The sequence below is a fragment of the Schistocerca piceifrons genome, chromosome X, assembly GCF_021461385.2.
Source record: "Schistocerca piceifrons isolate TAMUIC-IGC-003096 chromosome X, iqSchPice1.1, whole genome shotgun sequence".
NCBI lineage: Eukaryota > Metazoa > Arthropoda > Insecta > Orthoptera > Acrididae > Schistocerca > Schistocerca piceifrons.
This window is the reverse complement of record NC_060149.1, coordinates 386,847,133-386,862,968: the sequence shown is the minus strand read 5'-3', so window position 1 is coordinate 386,862,968 and position 15,836 is coordinate 386,847,133. Positions and strand designations below refer to the sequence as shown.

General features: G+C 47.9%; 1 protein-coding gene across 1 annotated transcript in view; it reads right to left on the bottom strand.

The window, feature by feature from the left end:
- Window positions 1–499: 499 nt before the first annotated feature.
- LOC124722373 overlaps window positions 500–15,836 on the bottom strand; it is a 222,256-nt gene continuing 206,919 nt past the window's right edge. The window contains exons 2-3 of the mRNA XM_047247548.1: window positions 3,095–3,751; window positions 500–3,061 (exon numbers count right to left, since the gene is read on the bottom strand). Coding sequence (XP_047103504.1) covers window positions 500–3,061; window positions 3,095–3,727 — 3,195 coding nt within the window. The 5' untranslated portion in view covers window positions 3,728–3,751. The remainder of the gene's footprint in view (window positions 3,062–3,094; window positions 3,752–15,836) is intronic.

Below are 15,836 nucleotides of genomic sequence, written 5' to 3'. Positions count from 1 at the left end.
CGTGCGCTAAACTGACAATAATTGTATCTGGCGGGCCGCTTGAATTTGCCCGGGCAACGGCCTGATTGGCTAACTTCAATCGTAATTAACTCGGAAACGGTGCAACGTATTGAAGTTTTTTCTTGACGATTGTTTCTCAGCACGATCTGCCCTGCAAAACCCTTACAAACTTTTCATACCGTTTCTGACCTCCTCGTGTAGGTTGTAAAACAGCAGAACTGTTTATTAGTAGTGCAAACCTCTGTAGCAAGTACAGGTAGAGTCCCATTACGTACGTAAACATCTTAAAAATATGTTGCGTGTGGGTAACGTTGTGATTCGAAACCAGATCGGCGTAAAAAATTTTAAAGAAATTGTACTACGCAGCCGTTGTCGATATTTAAGACACGACGAGGTTACCGAAATTCGTGCGAGCTGCGGAGCACCGTGTGTATAAAAGATTTAAGGAAAAGTAAATCACAGTTGTAGCTTTCCTCCGAGGGGAACCGGGAGTGGCAGGCTAAGCCGGCGTCAGCGTGAAGGAAACGGTGAGCGGCTCGGAGAGGCGCTCCTTGACGGGCAGGAACACCACCGACGGCACGAACTTGGCGGCGTGCACGCGCACGCTGTGCAGCGGCTCCTCCAGCAGGAAGGGCTGCATGATGAAAGGTGCGCCCTCGGGGCCCTGCGGCGGCGCAGGCACGGCGTAGGACGCCGGCACCCGCGCAGCCGGCCCGCCCGCGCCCGCCTCGGGCTCGCGGTGGCTGCGGCGCACGTGTCTCTTGAGTGCCACGGCGCTGTCCGCCCGGAAGTCGCACTGCGCGCACCGCAGCTTGCCGTCCGCAGCGTCGCCAGCAGGCGCGCCGTGCTTCTTCTGGACGTGCGCCAGGTACAGCTCTCGAGTCTTGAAGCCGCGTGAGCACTGCGGGCACCGGAACTTCGTCTTGGCTTCGGCGTCGGCCGCGTCTCCGTCCGGCTGCTCGGGCTGCAGAGGCTGCACGGGTGGGAACGGCCTGGGCGCGGGGAAGGCGGCGGGCGCGAACGGATTGACCAGCCCTCCGAACTGGTGGGACAGGAGGTGCGTGTGCAGAGGCTCGCCCTGCAGCTCCTGCAGGCAGATGGGGCAGTGCTGCGGCGCCTTCCCGGGTTCCGGGTCGGGCTGCACGGTGGGGCCGGCCACGTGCGTGCGCTCGTGCACGAATAGTAGCGCCAGCACTGGCGTGCTGAAAGGGCAGTACGAGCAGTGGTATTCGGGCGAGTCGCTACCGGCGAATAGGTTGGACAGCACGTGACTGGCGACGGGCTCGGCCGCCTGCGACGCCCAGCTGGTGGGGATTTTGAGCGCGGGCGGCCGCTGTTGCTGCTGCTGTAGGGTCGGCTGCTCCGACGCTTTGGTCTGCTTAGCCCTGTAGCGCGACTCCAGCTCCTTCCACTTCTCGGCACCCGCGTCGCCGTGGTCGTTCACGAGGTGCGCGCGTAGCCACTTAGTGCTCCTGAAGCGCCGGCTGCAAACGGGACACGCCTCCGTGAAGTGGCTGAAGTACCGGTGGCTGAAGTCCTTCAGGTCACTCGGCTTGAGCGCGTGGTCGCCGTCGGGCGCGTACGTCGGCAGCGGCGCCGACGACGCCGCCGTCGACGAGGTCGCCGCCGTCGAGGCGCTGTCCTCCACGATCCCGTGAGTGTTCTGCTTGTGCACGCGCAGGAAGTACTTGCTGCACAGCTCCTTGTTGCAGATGTCGCAGACGACGCCACCGATCTGAGCGCCGTTCTCGATCTCGATGCCGTGCATGCGTTGCATGTGCGTTTTCATAAAGTACTTATTGCACAGCTCCTTGTTGCAGATCTCGCAGTAGCTGCTAGTGGGTGTGAGAGAGACCCTCTTCTCCGGTGCCGACGGCTGCGGCTGCTGTGCCACCTGGACGGCGTCCTTGGCCGGAGACTCTCGCGAATCGGTTTCTTCCTTGACGACACTCTGGGCCGGCGCGGCGATCGGCGGCGACGGCGCTGCCGGTGTCGAGTGGCACTCGTCGTCGTGCTGCTTGAGTAGGAAAGTCGTAAAGAAGTCCTTCTTGCACGGATGGCAAAAGGTGGGGGGTGCCGGCAGTGGCGATCCCTCCGCACTGCCGGCACTGTCCCGCTCCTTGTCTCCGGAAAGTACGCCGTGCTCCGTTATCATGTGAGCCCTGTGCGAATACACGTTCTCCGACTCCTTGTAACAGATATGGCAAGTCTTGACGGAGTCGACGTCGAGGGTGTTGAGCTGTAGGATCATAGTCTGGAGCTTCTGCAAGTCTTCGCTTATGTTGTCCTTGTTGTCGGAGAACGCGCGGTCCCCGTCGGCGTCGGCCGGCACGCCGCCGCTGTCGGTGGGTACGGTGGTGAGAGGTGTGCTCTGCCTGTTACTGCCGCCCTCGCCCTCCTGCTGTTCGGATTTCAACTCCGCGGGTGTTTCGCGCTTCTCGGCGTCCGAGTGCATGTAGGCTCTGTGCACTGTCATGAGGTAGCAGCTCTGGAATCGCCGGCCGCAGACGTCGCACTCGGCCTCTGCGCCGTCGGCCTGTTCCGAGAGCGAGTCGCTTTGCTCGTTGACGATCAAGTTGAGTGGCGAGGCCTGAGGGCCGCCCCACGCACCCGGTGCGGCTGCCGATCCGCTGCCGTCTTTGGACGGTTCGGAATCCGCGACGACGATGCCGTGTCGCTTGAGCTTGTGCGTCCGCAAGAAATACTTGTTGCAGTACTCTTTGCAGCAGATCTCGCAGAAGGCCTCGGCGTTGATGACGCCCAGCTTGCGCAGGTTGTCGACGGAGAGCGGCGGCTGGTGTCCGGCCGCGGCCGTGTCGGGCTGCTCGCGCGGCTCGTCCGCCGGCTGCTCGGCCAGCAGCTCCAGCAGGTCCTGCGCGGCGGGCGCGGGCAGCGACAGGTCGGTGGCGGACGCCGCGTCCGCGTCTCCCGGCTTCTTGGCCGCGGCCGCGTCTCCTGCGTCGTCCGCGATGCCGTGCACCTTGGCCTTGTGCCGCCGCAGGAAGTACTTGTTGCTGAAGCGCTTGTGGCACACGTCGCACGGCACCCGCGCTTCCGGGGACTTGGCGGCCACGCCCAGGTGCACGTGTGCTACTGACGCCTGCCCCGGCGTCAGGTGCGGAGGTGGCATCTGCTGTTGCTGAGGCGGCATCTGCTGTTGCTGAGACTGCGCCGGAGGCGGTGGTGGCGGGGGTGGTGGCGGCGGGGGTGGCGGGAGCGCCGCCTTGGCCGCAGGAGGAGCGCCGTCCGTGTAGATGCCGTGCTTGTTCGCTTTGTGCGTCTTGAGGAAGTACTTGTTGCAGAACTCCTTGTTGCACTGCTCGCAGTACGCGTCAGGGTTGAAGATGCGCACGGGCGCGGCCGCGGGCAGCAGAGGTGGGCCCGCCGCGAAAGCGAACGGGAAGAAGGCGGACACGTCCGGCCAGGCAGGGGCCACAGGGACGGCGGGGCCGGAGGGGGTGGGGCCCACAGACGGCGCGGAGGCGACGGGGGCGGGCGCGGCTGCGGGCGCGCACAGGTCTAGCGGGGGTGGCAGCGCCACGGCGGCGTCGGCGTCGGCGTCGGCGTCGGCCTCGTCCTCGCTGGTCGACGGTGTCGCCGAGGCGGCGTCCCATCGCAGCGGCGTCGTCTGCTTGCGGCGCTTCTTGGCGTGGCGCTGCTCGCCGTCCTGCTCGTGCTCCGGCGCCAGCCGCCGCTTGCCGCCCTCTTCCTGCTCGCTCGAAGACATCCTCTCTTACACTTGCGCCCACTCCTGCAACACAGCCACGCGACACACCCCCATTACAAACTCTTCTTCAAATAAACTCGTTTGGCTGGTGACAGCTCCAGACGACATCCGTGAGCTTTGGGCTTAGGTGGCAAAACGGAATTTAAATCAAGCATCGTGTCAGTATCTAAAGTTCTGCTGGTAGAAGAAGGAAAAGTTAACTTTGCATCACAAATCTGGAACACTGGAACGGTCGAAATGTTTGAAATATGAGATCGTTATCTTTTAACACCGAGATGCGACATTAACTCGAATTGTTTCTACGAACCTTCTGCCAAATACTTAAGTATAAACTGCAAAGTAATCGTGTCCATGTACAAGCAGATGTAATGCACAGTAATATGGCGGGAGGCCCTATTTGTCACAGAACTCCTTGCTACGAGTAAAAATGCTCTGATCGGTAAATTGAAATATGAGAAAAACAGATCTCTACAAAAATTTCACGTTCTGTCAAATAAAACTGTCTGTTCAGAAGACGACACAGCCGTGATCTCTACACACGCGTGCCGAAGACGTCACAGGCACATTTCGTAGTAGAAGGATAATTTTCAGATACTATTAACTGTGCTTTAACGCAACAAGATAAGTTTTCAGAGCAGTAAAACGGTAAATCGTGGAAACAGAACGGGCTTTTAGTACTGTGATATGTATGAAACGAAAAGGGAAAAGAATGGTAAAAGTCCCACCAAAGATGGCGTGTTATATTTCAGGGTGTTTGCTTCAGAGCGGACATATAGTTCCATGTTTGGTAAGCAATTAGGTTTCCTTTTGAACAGTTCTCGGGTATCCGACCGGGTAGCGTCGTAACTTCTCCACAATATTTCGGCAGACGTACACGCTGCCATCTTCAGGTGGTTCCTGACGAATGCTGTGCTGTTCCCCTCGGCGCCCTATATATACTAGCCGTTACCCCCTCCACCGTTCCTCTTCTGGTATCTTCGGTGCGGCCGGCGAGGCAGCTACTGGAGGTGGAGGGGGAAGCGGCGCCTGGGTCTGAACTGGGGTCTGCAGTCTCCCTGCTGCCGCCGTCGGGGGCGGTCCTCGATCTCTGGGACCGCATCTTTCTCTCCAGGCTGAGTGCACGGCTCCAAGCCTGACTAAGTTGAAGGCCGCTGTCTTTATTAATTAGAGAGTCCTGTAATCGGATTTCGATGGCCTCTTTAGTAATGCAGTCCCAGAAGTAGGAGGATTAACAGGGTATTTTTGTTTTTTTCATAGTCCATAGTATGGCCAGTCTTTATACAATGATCAGCCACGGCTGATTTAGTGGCCTGGCGTAATTCGGTATGGCGCTTGTGTTCGCGGCACCTCTCTTCTACAGTGCGGACTGCCTCCCCAATGTATGATTTTCTGCACTGACAGGGAACTTGATAAACGCCTGGTTTTCGAAGGCCTAGGTCATCTTTCACTGAACCCAGTAGATTAAAAGTTTTTGCAGTGGGTCGGAATACACATTTCACATTGTGTTTCCCCAGGAGTCTACCGATTTTTCTTGAGGTGTTTCCGACAAACGGAATGCACGCCAATGACTTCTGTTCTTCTGTCTCTTCTTCTTGTTCTCTTGGCAAAGTCTGAGTGCGTGTCTTGTTTGCTTCTGGTTGTACCCATTTTTCCGAAATGTTGTCTCGAGGTGCTGCAGTTCTGCTGGAAGGCTCTCCTGATCGCAGATCGATCGTGCCCTGTGAACAAGTGTGCGCAAAACGCCTTCACTCTGGGAGTTGTGGTGGCAACTGAAGGCATTTAGGTACAAATCGGTGTCTGTAGGTTTTCTGTATACACTGTGTCCCAGCTTGTCGTCAGGTTTCCGTTTCAGCAGGACGTCAAGGAACGGTAGGGCACCATCCTGCTCCACCTCCATCGTGAACTGTATGTTGGGGTGCAGCGAGTTGAGGTGTTGAAGAAATTCATTTAAGCTGTCCCGTCCATGTGGCCAAACAACGAACGTGTCATCCACGAAGCGGAAGTAACAAGTTGGTTTTTGTTTGGCTTGTTCTAGTGCCTTCTCTTCGAAATTCTTCATAAAAAACTTGGCTACAACCGGTGAAAGCGGGCATCCCATGACGACGCCATCTGTCTGTTCATAATAATTTCCGTCGAACAGGAAGCATGTTGAGGTGAGCACGAACTCGAAGAGCCTTGTTAGGTTGTTGTCGAATTTCTTGCTTATCAGATCGATGGAGTCTTTCAGTGGTATCCTAGTGAAGAGGGACACTACGTCGAAGCTCACTAACAAGTCGCTCTCCTGGAGCCGAAGTTCTTGTATACGTTGCACAAAGTGGATGGAATTGCGGACGTGGTGTTCGCATTTTCCCACAAATGGACTGCGGAGACCCGTCAGGTGTTGGGCCAGTTCATAGGTTGCTGCTCCTATGTTTCTGACTATTAGACGCATAGTGTTCCACCCTTGTGGACCTTTGGTAGCCCATACAGTCGTGGCGGTGCAGCCGCTCGTGGTCGAAGTTTCTTGACAGTTTTTCCATCGAAGGTATTGCGAAGAAGTTCAACGGTTCTTCTTTGAAGGCGACTTGTCGGGTCTCCTTCTATCCTTCTGTACGCTGCGTCATCGAGAAGTTCGTACATTTTTCTCTCATATTCTGAGTGCAGGAGCAGTACTGTAGCATTGCCTTTGTCAGCAGGCAAGACCACCAACTCAGGATCGCTGCGTAACTCGCGGATGGCCGCTCTCTCCGCCTTCGAGATGTTCTGTTTCAGTGGTGCGGCCCTGGTGAGCGCACGGCACGTCTCATGACGTATTTCTTCTGCTTCATTGGCTGGCAGAGTATAGGTGGCCTGCTCCACACTGCTTATAATGTCCACAATCGGTAGAGGTGTCGGGGTCGGGACGAAGTTGAATCCTTTCTCGAGCACCGACATTGCTGCGTCACTGATCGTTCTTCCTGTAAGGTTGATGACAGTAGCTTAGGTGGTTCTTGCGTAGTCGTCTGTCGTGCTACAAGGCGTTCAAACTTCGATGTCTGCTTACTGGTAGCTTTTCTTCGTACGCCGTCTGCTTGTGTCCCAGTGACAGCGTCAGCCCATTCCCATGATATAGGAGATAGAACTGAAGATATCCTGAGATGGACATCCAGCAGTTTCTTCGAAGTGTCATCCAGGCAGCGGCGAGTGTAATGAATTCTCTCTCTTACCAGCGCTAAGCTGGCTCGTCTCATGATGCGCCTGGCCGCTGCAGTCCTTATGTGGTAAGTTATCTCGGCGAAAGGCGGCACGGCAGTACCGTCTCGGCATCTAAGCAGGAACGCAAGTGAGCACAGCAGTCGCTCCTTCTTGTTCCGCAGCTTGTCCAGCATCTTCATCTGTTGAAGCATTTCCTCCCCGTAGAGGTACTTGATATGCGGTCTGAAGTTTTCCTGGCGTTTTAGGTTTCATATTTGTGAAAGTGTCAATAATATGTTTTACTGCACAGATCAAACGACAGTGCCACGGACGAAGACGGACAAACATAGAATAAGGACTATTAGTCACCGAAGTGTCACAAAAATAATTATTTATTGGACAGTAATATTAGAGTGTAAGGGAGATGTTAAAATAGAGGACTGTACACGCTGTCGTGTAGAGTAACCTAAATTCTTTTATATCTTCTCATCTTTCTATCTTGTTACTTTTAAACATTTCCGTTTCTCGAACAGTTTTATGATTAGAAGCATTTAAATCCGCAGAAGCATTTAAATCCGCAACATGGTTAACACTTCCTTAAAATAATAATAAATCAAATAAGCTCTATATTACGTACATGTACAATATAATATGGTGAAAACACGCTCTGTCTTAGTCACTAGGTGGTAGGTCGTCTGTAAATGACAGCAAATAAATAAATAAATAAGTATCTAAGGTAGAAAGTATTTTTTTAAAGAATTATTCGTGTTCCAACTCTCATTACGTGAAGTATAAATATGTACCAAACATCTCGATCGTAACTTTAACATTAACATGGATACAGTTCCCGGTATGCTACTCTTGCGTTCGATCTCATAGATATGTAACTAAAAACCTAGTGCCCTTCGATTAAATTTAAAAATAATATTTTTATCACAGTGCCCGTTCCTTCAAGCTGTGGAGACAAACAATAAACCTTTAAACTGAACTTTTGGTCTGTTTCTACTCGTTCTCTGATTATGTGTAATGGCTAACCTCCATGTCACGAATGCTGTATATACCATGTAAGTGCGCACCAGCGAAGCCATGCACAATGTGCAGTTCTTTGCGATTTTAATATTATCTTCGTACGCAATCTATACAAAACAATATGTCTTCGGTGTACGTAGAAGAGGAAACTACATAGCTATGTCAAATGCGCGTCCATCACATATACACTTTCGCATCCGACCGATATTCCCTCAGACTTAAGGTGAATCCCTGAATATGAAGCTGTTCTTATAAACTGCTTGGCCTGTTAATAACTACGCCATTTGAAAACAGTCGACGGAAGATGCTAACTTTTTATCACCTCGCCCAGGAAGAGAGGATACTTAGCAAACCAACTTGATTCAATGATGCTTATGCAATTTTACCTGAATTGTGAAGAGGTGAACTGCTGAACACTAGAAATGCACAAGAAATCATCTAAAACCCTAGAAGCCATACGTACCATAATATCACATAAAGTGAAGCAGTTGTGAATTCGATGACTAATTTAAACAAGAAACTGCTTTGCCTGCATCTTGCCTGTGATTTGCATGGTGCAGAACCAGAGTCATTTGGGACATTGAATGGCAGTCTTTCTGTGGGTTCAACGACGAATTTAGCTTCTGTTTGTGACTGACAATTTAACGCCAACGTGTCCGTAGACTATCTGATATAACGCCCCAGGAAGCAACAATGCTCGAGACCCATACCTCTTCAGCTCCTGGAATCATTATTAGTTTCTCTATTTATTTTTTAAAAAAATATAATGTACAAATTGAATATAAATCTCAACCGTTACTTTCACGCCTTGTAATACACGACATTAACACTACACATGACGTTTGCCAAAACAGTGACGTACACAAAACTCACTGCTCTAACTGTAAGGTGAGCTACATCGGGTAAACCGAAAGAAATATCAAAACACGATTTAAGGAATGCACGGAATTAAAAAGATAAGCCAAAGGTAGCAAATACACATTCGCAAATCAACTTACACAAGACAATCACAAGACACACAATATTGAAAACAACCTTGTAATCCTTCATGCAATGAAGAAGGGCTACTTTATGGACATATATGCACATTTATAAATTTACTTTGAAAGACAGCAGCCATTCATTTCTCCTATTGCGAATTCTCCTTACGATCGCCGTATAGTAACACTTCCACATAGACAATACCATCGTCAGTGATCATTCCGACAGAACTGCCGACCGTATTTGCTGAATTGCTGATGCATACTGAAAACAATAGCGCTCCGTTTATTTCCTTGAGGCACACTCGAAGTGCCTTTCGTTACTCTTAAACATTCAATATTCATTACAACGTATAGGATTCTACTAATCAAAAACTTATCGAGTCAGTCGCAAACCTGTGAAAATACACTGCACGATCGTTTTCTGTGTTATTATTCGACAGTGTGGTGAAGTGTTGAAAACTTTGGTTTTGGCTCTGAGCACTATGGGACTTAACATCGGAGGTCATCAGTCTCCTAGAAGTTAGAACTATTTAAACCTAACTAACCTAAGGACATCACACACATCCATGCCCGAGGCAAAATTCGAACCTACGACCGTAGCGGTCGCGCGGTTCCAGACTGAAGCGCCTAGAACCGCTCGGCCACTCTGGCCGGCTGTTGAAAACCTTTCAAATATACAGCAAAATGTATGGAATTGATACACACAGTAACAGTTGACTCTCAACATAAAAAAAAATGTAACGTCTATGCATAAATTGGCAGAAAGACAGTATTCTAGAATTGCAAGATCGCGCAACAGTCACTGCAAGAGTCACATCCATTAAATACGCATACGAAGCGATTTCAAGTGGAAAGACCACTTGCAGTTAATCGCAGGTGCCAGACAGATTCAACGGAAGAATTCTTAAGAAATGTAGTCCACCCACAGAAGTGTTAGCACACACAAACCTCGTTCGACCAGTACTCCAATTTTGCTCATCAGTCTGGGATCCGTATCAGATAGGATTCATAGAGGAAGTACAGATAATAGAAAGAAAAGCTGAACGATACAGGTGAATTTACCAAGTGCGGAGGCGCCACGGAGACGTTCAGTCAACCCCAGCACAGAGATTACAAGAGAGGCGTCTGCGTTGTAAGGGTTCTGCTTTATTTTTCCACTACATTTTTTTCCTCAAACTCATCAGATATGGCGCAGTACTGTTGAAGGATAGAAAGTCAGAAGTATTCGAGTATTTTACGAAGCTAACAAAGACAGAGCGGCGAATGTCACTAAGATAAAAACAACTGTTTTTGGAGGAAAACCTGAGAGCCAAGTACGAAGATAAAGCTTTTATGTTATTACGAGGACGTGCTGAAAAGTAATGCCTCTGAGTTTTTTATTCTGTTCTCAATATCGGTTGAGGTATTACGAGTTATACAGATTACTGGCTCGACTTTCCCGCTTCCCTGAAGCAAGATACAACCATCTGCCGCTAGAGAGTTCCGAACAGTAGCGTGTAGCATGGCGGTGTGCTACGTAACTACTTCGGTGCCTCAGTAACAGCATGTTATGATCGAGGTTCTAGCCGCAGAATCCGTCTCCAATTGAAATCCACAGAAAAATGAAAGCTGTGTACGATGATGATTGTATCGACATCAGAAACGTGCGACATTGCGTTGTTCGTGCTCGTAATGAAGGAAATGGTGTCGGTGACCTCAACGTGTGTGACGAAGCTTGCAGTGTTTCCAAAACTTAAGAAACAACTATGATTAATTTGATAGTGATGAAACGGTGCAACCAGAGGTGAGGTTGTGTCTCCGTCAACAAAATAGAATGATGGTATCAACAAACTGGTCTCTCGTTGGCAGAAATGTGTTCGTCGCTAAGGTGATTATGCTGAAAAACAAATATGTAGCCATGTAGAATGTAAATAAATTTTGTTTTATTTAAAAAGATTTAAGAGTTTTCACATAAAAAATTCGGAGGCATTATTTTTCCGTACCCCTTCGTATATATATTCTTATAGGGTTGTATTTATAACTAAATAAGAGTAACTTTGATTTTGTAAAAAAAGTAAATACTAAGTTTTTGTACTACTCTGAACCACACAAGAATCTAAAGTTCGAAGGTTAGAAGTTTAATAGTGGCAACTATTTATTTACAGCTCGTACAAAATAGATACGTGTTTCAAAGTTTTATTGACCTTCAAAGTAGTCACCAGCATTGTTTATAACCCGTTGCCGGCGATTTTAAAGTCGTAGGATACTCTTAGCAGTGCCAGTTGTGTTGAGACTTCGAACTCCGGCCGCGGTGGCCGAGCGGTTCTAGGTGCTACAGTCTGGAACCGCGCGACCGCTACGGTCGCAGGTTCGAATCCTGCTTCGGGCATGGAAGTGTGTGATGTCCTTAGGTTAGTTAGGTTTAAGTAGTTCTAAGTTCTAGGGGACTGATGACCTTAGATGTTAAGTCCCATAGTGCTCAGAGCCATTTGAACCATTTTTGACACTTCGAACGTCGCGGTCTATTGCCCGACGAATTTGTAGCAGTTCTGAAGTGAATGCCGTGAAGTGTTTCCTTTAGTTTAGAAATCGAGTTGAACTAACGAAGGCTTAAGTCAGGTGAGTGCAGTACGTGGTATAGCACATAGCAACCCCATCAGTCAAACAAATCAGTAACAGCTTGCACTGTACGTGCTTGAGCATTGTCCTGCAAAATGATGGTCAGGTCCTGCAGAAAGTGTCATCACTTCTGCCTCTATGCTGTTCATTTTTGGAACACATCCTACGACAAGATTAGAGACAAAAGTGATGACACTTTCTGCAGGAAATGACCATCATTTTGCAGGACAATGCTCAAGCACGTACAGTGCAAGCTGTCACTGATTTGCCGGCCGGTGTGGCCGAGCGGTTCTAGGCGCTTCAGTCTGGAACCGCGGGACCGCTACGGTCGCAGGTTCGAATCCTGCCTCGGGCATGGAAGTGTGTGATGTTCTTAGGTTAGTTAGGTTTAAGTAGTTCTAAGTTCTAGGGGACTGATGACCCTAGATGTTAAGTCCCATAGTGCTCAGAGCCATTTGAACCATTTTTGTTACTGATTTCTTTAAATGATGGGGCTGCTAAGTGCTATACCACCTACTGCACTCCCCGGACTTAAGCCCTCGTAAGTTCATCTCGCTTTCTAAACTGAAGGAAACACTTCACGGCATTTTCTTCAGAACTGCTACAAAGTCGTCGGGCAGTAGACCGCGCCGCTCGAACTGTCAACACAACTGGCACTGCTAAGAGTATCCTACGACTTCCACATCGCCGGCAACGTGTTATACACAATCCTGGTGACTACTTTGAATGTCAACAAAACTTTGAAACCCGTATCTATCTTGTACGAGCTGTAAATAAATAGTTGCCACCATTAAAGTTCAAACCCCCGTACTAACGTAAATAAGTAGTGTGAGAGCGTTTCTTGGTGGGGTAGCGAGTGAAGGAAGAGAAGCGAGAGTGGGTCCTTCATGAGGCAGAAGCAGGCAATCAGGAAGGCAGTAGCAGCCACGAAATGTTCTCCAGCGCGGCCCGGCGAAGGGGACCCGGCATCCGCCTCAACTGCTGTATCTGCTGCCGTTTTGGAGACTCCGTCCACGACTGCGGACTACTTCACCTAGCAACGTCTAAACTGCATACATTAGATGGGTACTACTCTCCAAAGTAAAGATTTTCAGCGCCACGTAAATTAAGGGGCCTCCACCATCACATCTACCATTTTAGTTTCAAAGACTTGGTGTATGAACATTTATTAACTGATCTTAACGTTGTAGCGATGGTTCAGAATTGTATTTACGTAAGCTATCATATTTTCCTGATATATATCATTCATAAAAGATGTATAAAGTAATCACTTTTATCAGAGCAGGTAGGAAGCTGCCTCCCATCGTCTTGCTGAAATAATTGCTGTGAAAACATGGCAGGTAAGTGAACTTTCAGCCCACCTAGAACTGTGTCCAGCATAATTGCAAACAACAGACTGAACTATCTCAAGTAAATTTCGCTCGATTAATTCTGTCACTGATCTGGCTTGGTGCTGGAACATCAACTACTAATTTCCCTCAGTTATATTTCAGTACTGAAATTAATAAGAGACTACTATTTTTCATCTAATTCATGGACTTCGGGTCTTATATTTGATAGTTGTCTTTCAGCGTTGTTGGCCAATGCGTTGTGTTCAGTGTGCAGGTTGATGTGGAGTAGTGGTACGAATTCAGCAAGTTATACTTTGCGACGTGTCCGCTAGACTATATACCACTATTACGAACAATAGCACGAACAAACTGCTGCTGAATATCATGCCGTGTCCTTACTTGCAACGCTCCCAGTAATATACCAATACACACAAACACAGTAAACATACATGAGCACAAACCATTTCAGATGAGAATAGCTCGAGTTTCTACCGAGACCTTCTCACTTGAAATAGATAGAAATAGGCCATTATCAGCCAACGTGCTACTTAGACTATATTACACATCCAAATACAGTATATCACTTCCCTTTACATACTGCAAATTATTATCACCACACTTATAGTATCACTTTTTTTTATTTTTTTATTTTTCTTAGACATTTGCATTATATAAATTATATTCTCATCAACTAAGCAGAAACAAATTATATAGAACTATATTAACAACTGTTAAGCATTCAATTTGCTGTAACCGTAGAGAAATTTTTTTATGTTACGTTCTTCATATTATTTAAAAAAGCATTAACAACTGTATACCAATAAGACTGTAACAATGAGACGTCTTTTCTGTTAGATTTAGAAGCATCCGACCCACCTTACATGTCAAGGCGGTGGGTTACTCTGTACTGTTAACTAACTAACTAAATAAATAAATAAATGTGAGGAAGAGCAGGTTAAGGGAAGAGAGTTAAAGCAGATGAACTCGAGGGTCTGCCAAAGATCAGGGGCAGAGAGCTTCTGTACTGCTTTTACAACCCCAGCGCAGCGGGAACAGAGAGCGCCGCCTGGTCACATGGATCGCGCTTTTTTGTCGTCAGTAACGTCTGCTTTCAACATGAAAATGTTATAATACAGAATCTGCCCGGTACCCTAACTGAAACGAAGTCCAGTAGCCAAAAACTTGTTACGAAATGAAGGAAGCGGCAGTTTTTAGGACAACTAGTGCTTGGTGCATTATAGATCGCAATTAAAATATCCCACGCGTTAGCGAACGTTGAAACACCGCTGCTTAGTTTGCTGTAATTCTAAGACCATATATTACCAGAAGAGTTAATCAACATATTGCTTGCTTTTACACATATCCTGCGAAAAGACAATGAAAGGAGCATTAGAGAGATGCGGGCTCACAGGATACTTACAAACAATCGTTCTTCTGGTGGATCACTTTCGACCGAAAAAAGAAAGGGAAAAAGTGGAAATGGTACCCCAAGAACCCACCGCCACACATCCGAACGTGGATTGTTGCATGTAGAGTATAAATGTAGATGCAGATATAGAATACAGGGAGACAGAGTGTACCTGAATGAATTTTCTCTCTACAGTGGAGTGTGTAAAATTTCCTAGCAGATTAAAACTTTGTGCTGGACCGAGACTCGAACTCCGAACCCTTGCATTTCGTGGGCAAGTGCTCTCCCAGCTGAGCTACCTAAGCACGACTCAGAATCCGTCCTCACAGCTTTAATTCACAGATGTACTCCTGCATACCTTGCGGGACTAGCACTCCTGGAACAAAGGATAATACGGAAACATGGTTTAGCAACAGTCTGGGGGTTTGTTTTCCCAATGAATTTTCACTCTGTAGCGACGTTTTCGCTGAATTTAAACTTCCCGGTAGTTTAAAACGATGAGCCGAACTGGAACTGTAACCTTTGCATAAGGTACTGACGGAAGTAAAGCTGTGGCGGCTGGTAGGGAGTCGCCCTTGGGTAGCTTATTCGGCAGAGCACTTGCCCGCGGGAGGTGAAGGTCCCAGGTTCGAGTCCCAGTCCAGCACACAGTTTTAAATTGCCAGGAAGTTTCATCATGTACCTGTTCACTTGCCTCTACTATTTGCGTGATATAGTGTGTGAATAAAGCGGATTATGTTTCACCCAAGTCGTTTTTCTAAACCAGCGTTTAATATTTGATTGGAAGTTGCTTTTTTTTCGGGATCGACATGATTTTTGAACTTAAAATATGCCTTCAGATTCAGGAACAGACGGAGGTAAGCGATATTGGTCTGTAATTCTGACGAGAAATATCTTACTCTTTGCATATTTTCGACAAATGTTAACATGCAATAGTTAAACGTAGAACTTCGGAATTACTAAAAATTATTCATTTCTGTAGCTTAAGTATTCTCAGATACCTGACAATGAATTTTGCCACTTTATTCGCCTAATAATTAGTTCAATTAAAGCTATAGCATAACTGATATGTGCAGCAAGTCGCCTTGGGATCACTTCAGAAGAAGAATTGTTTCTGCGGGATTTCTCCAAGTATTCGTACTCAAAGTTTGACCGTGAAGAAATCAGCATCCTTGCGACTTCTAGCACGATATGTAAGACTTGTCTAGCTCACGTGGTCTAGCGGCGTTCAAGTGCCCCGATCCAGAATGCGAAGGTGCCTTTTACAGTTTGATGACTTCACCCCCACGTACTCCACCAGTTATTCCGTTCGCCAAAGCTACATTTATTTATTTATTTAGCAGTACAGAGTAGCCCACCACCTTGAAATGTAAGGCTGGTCGGATGCTTCTAAATCCATCATCAAAGAATTCTTATTATTACAGTTTATTGGTATACAGTCGTTAATGCTTTTTTCAAAATAATACAAATGACGTAATATATAAAAATTTTCGCTAAAGGTACAGAGAATTGAATGCTTAATAGTACTCTCCATCCAACAAAACACTCGTTTGTAACCTAATTATTCAAGACTTCATATCACCCGCATTGCGAGATATCGTGGCTGA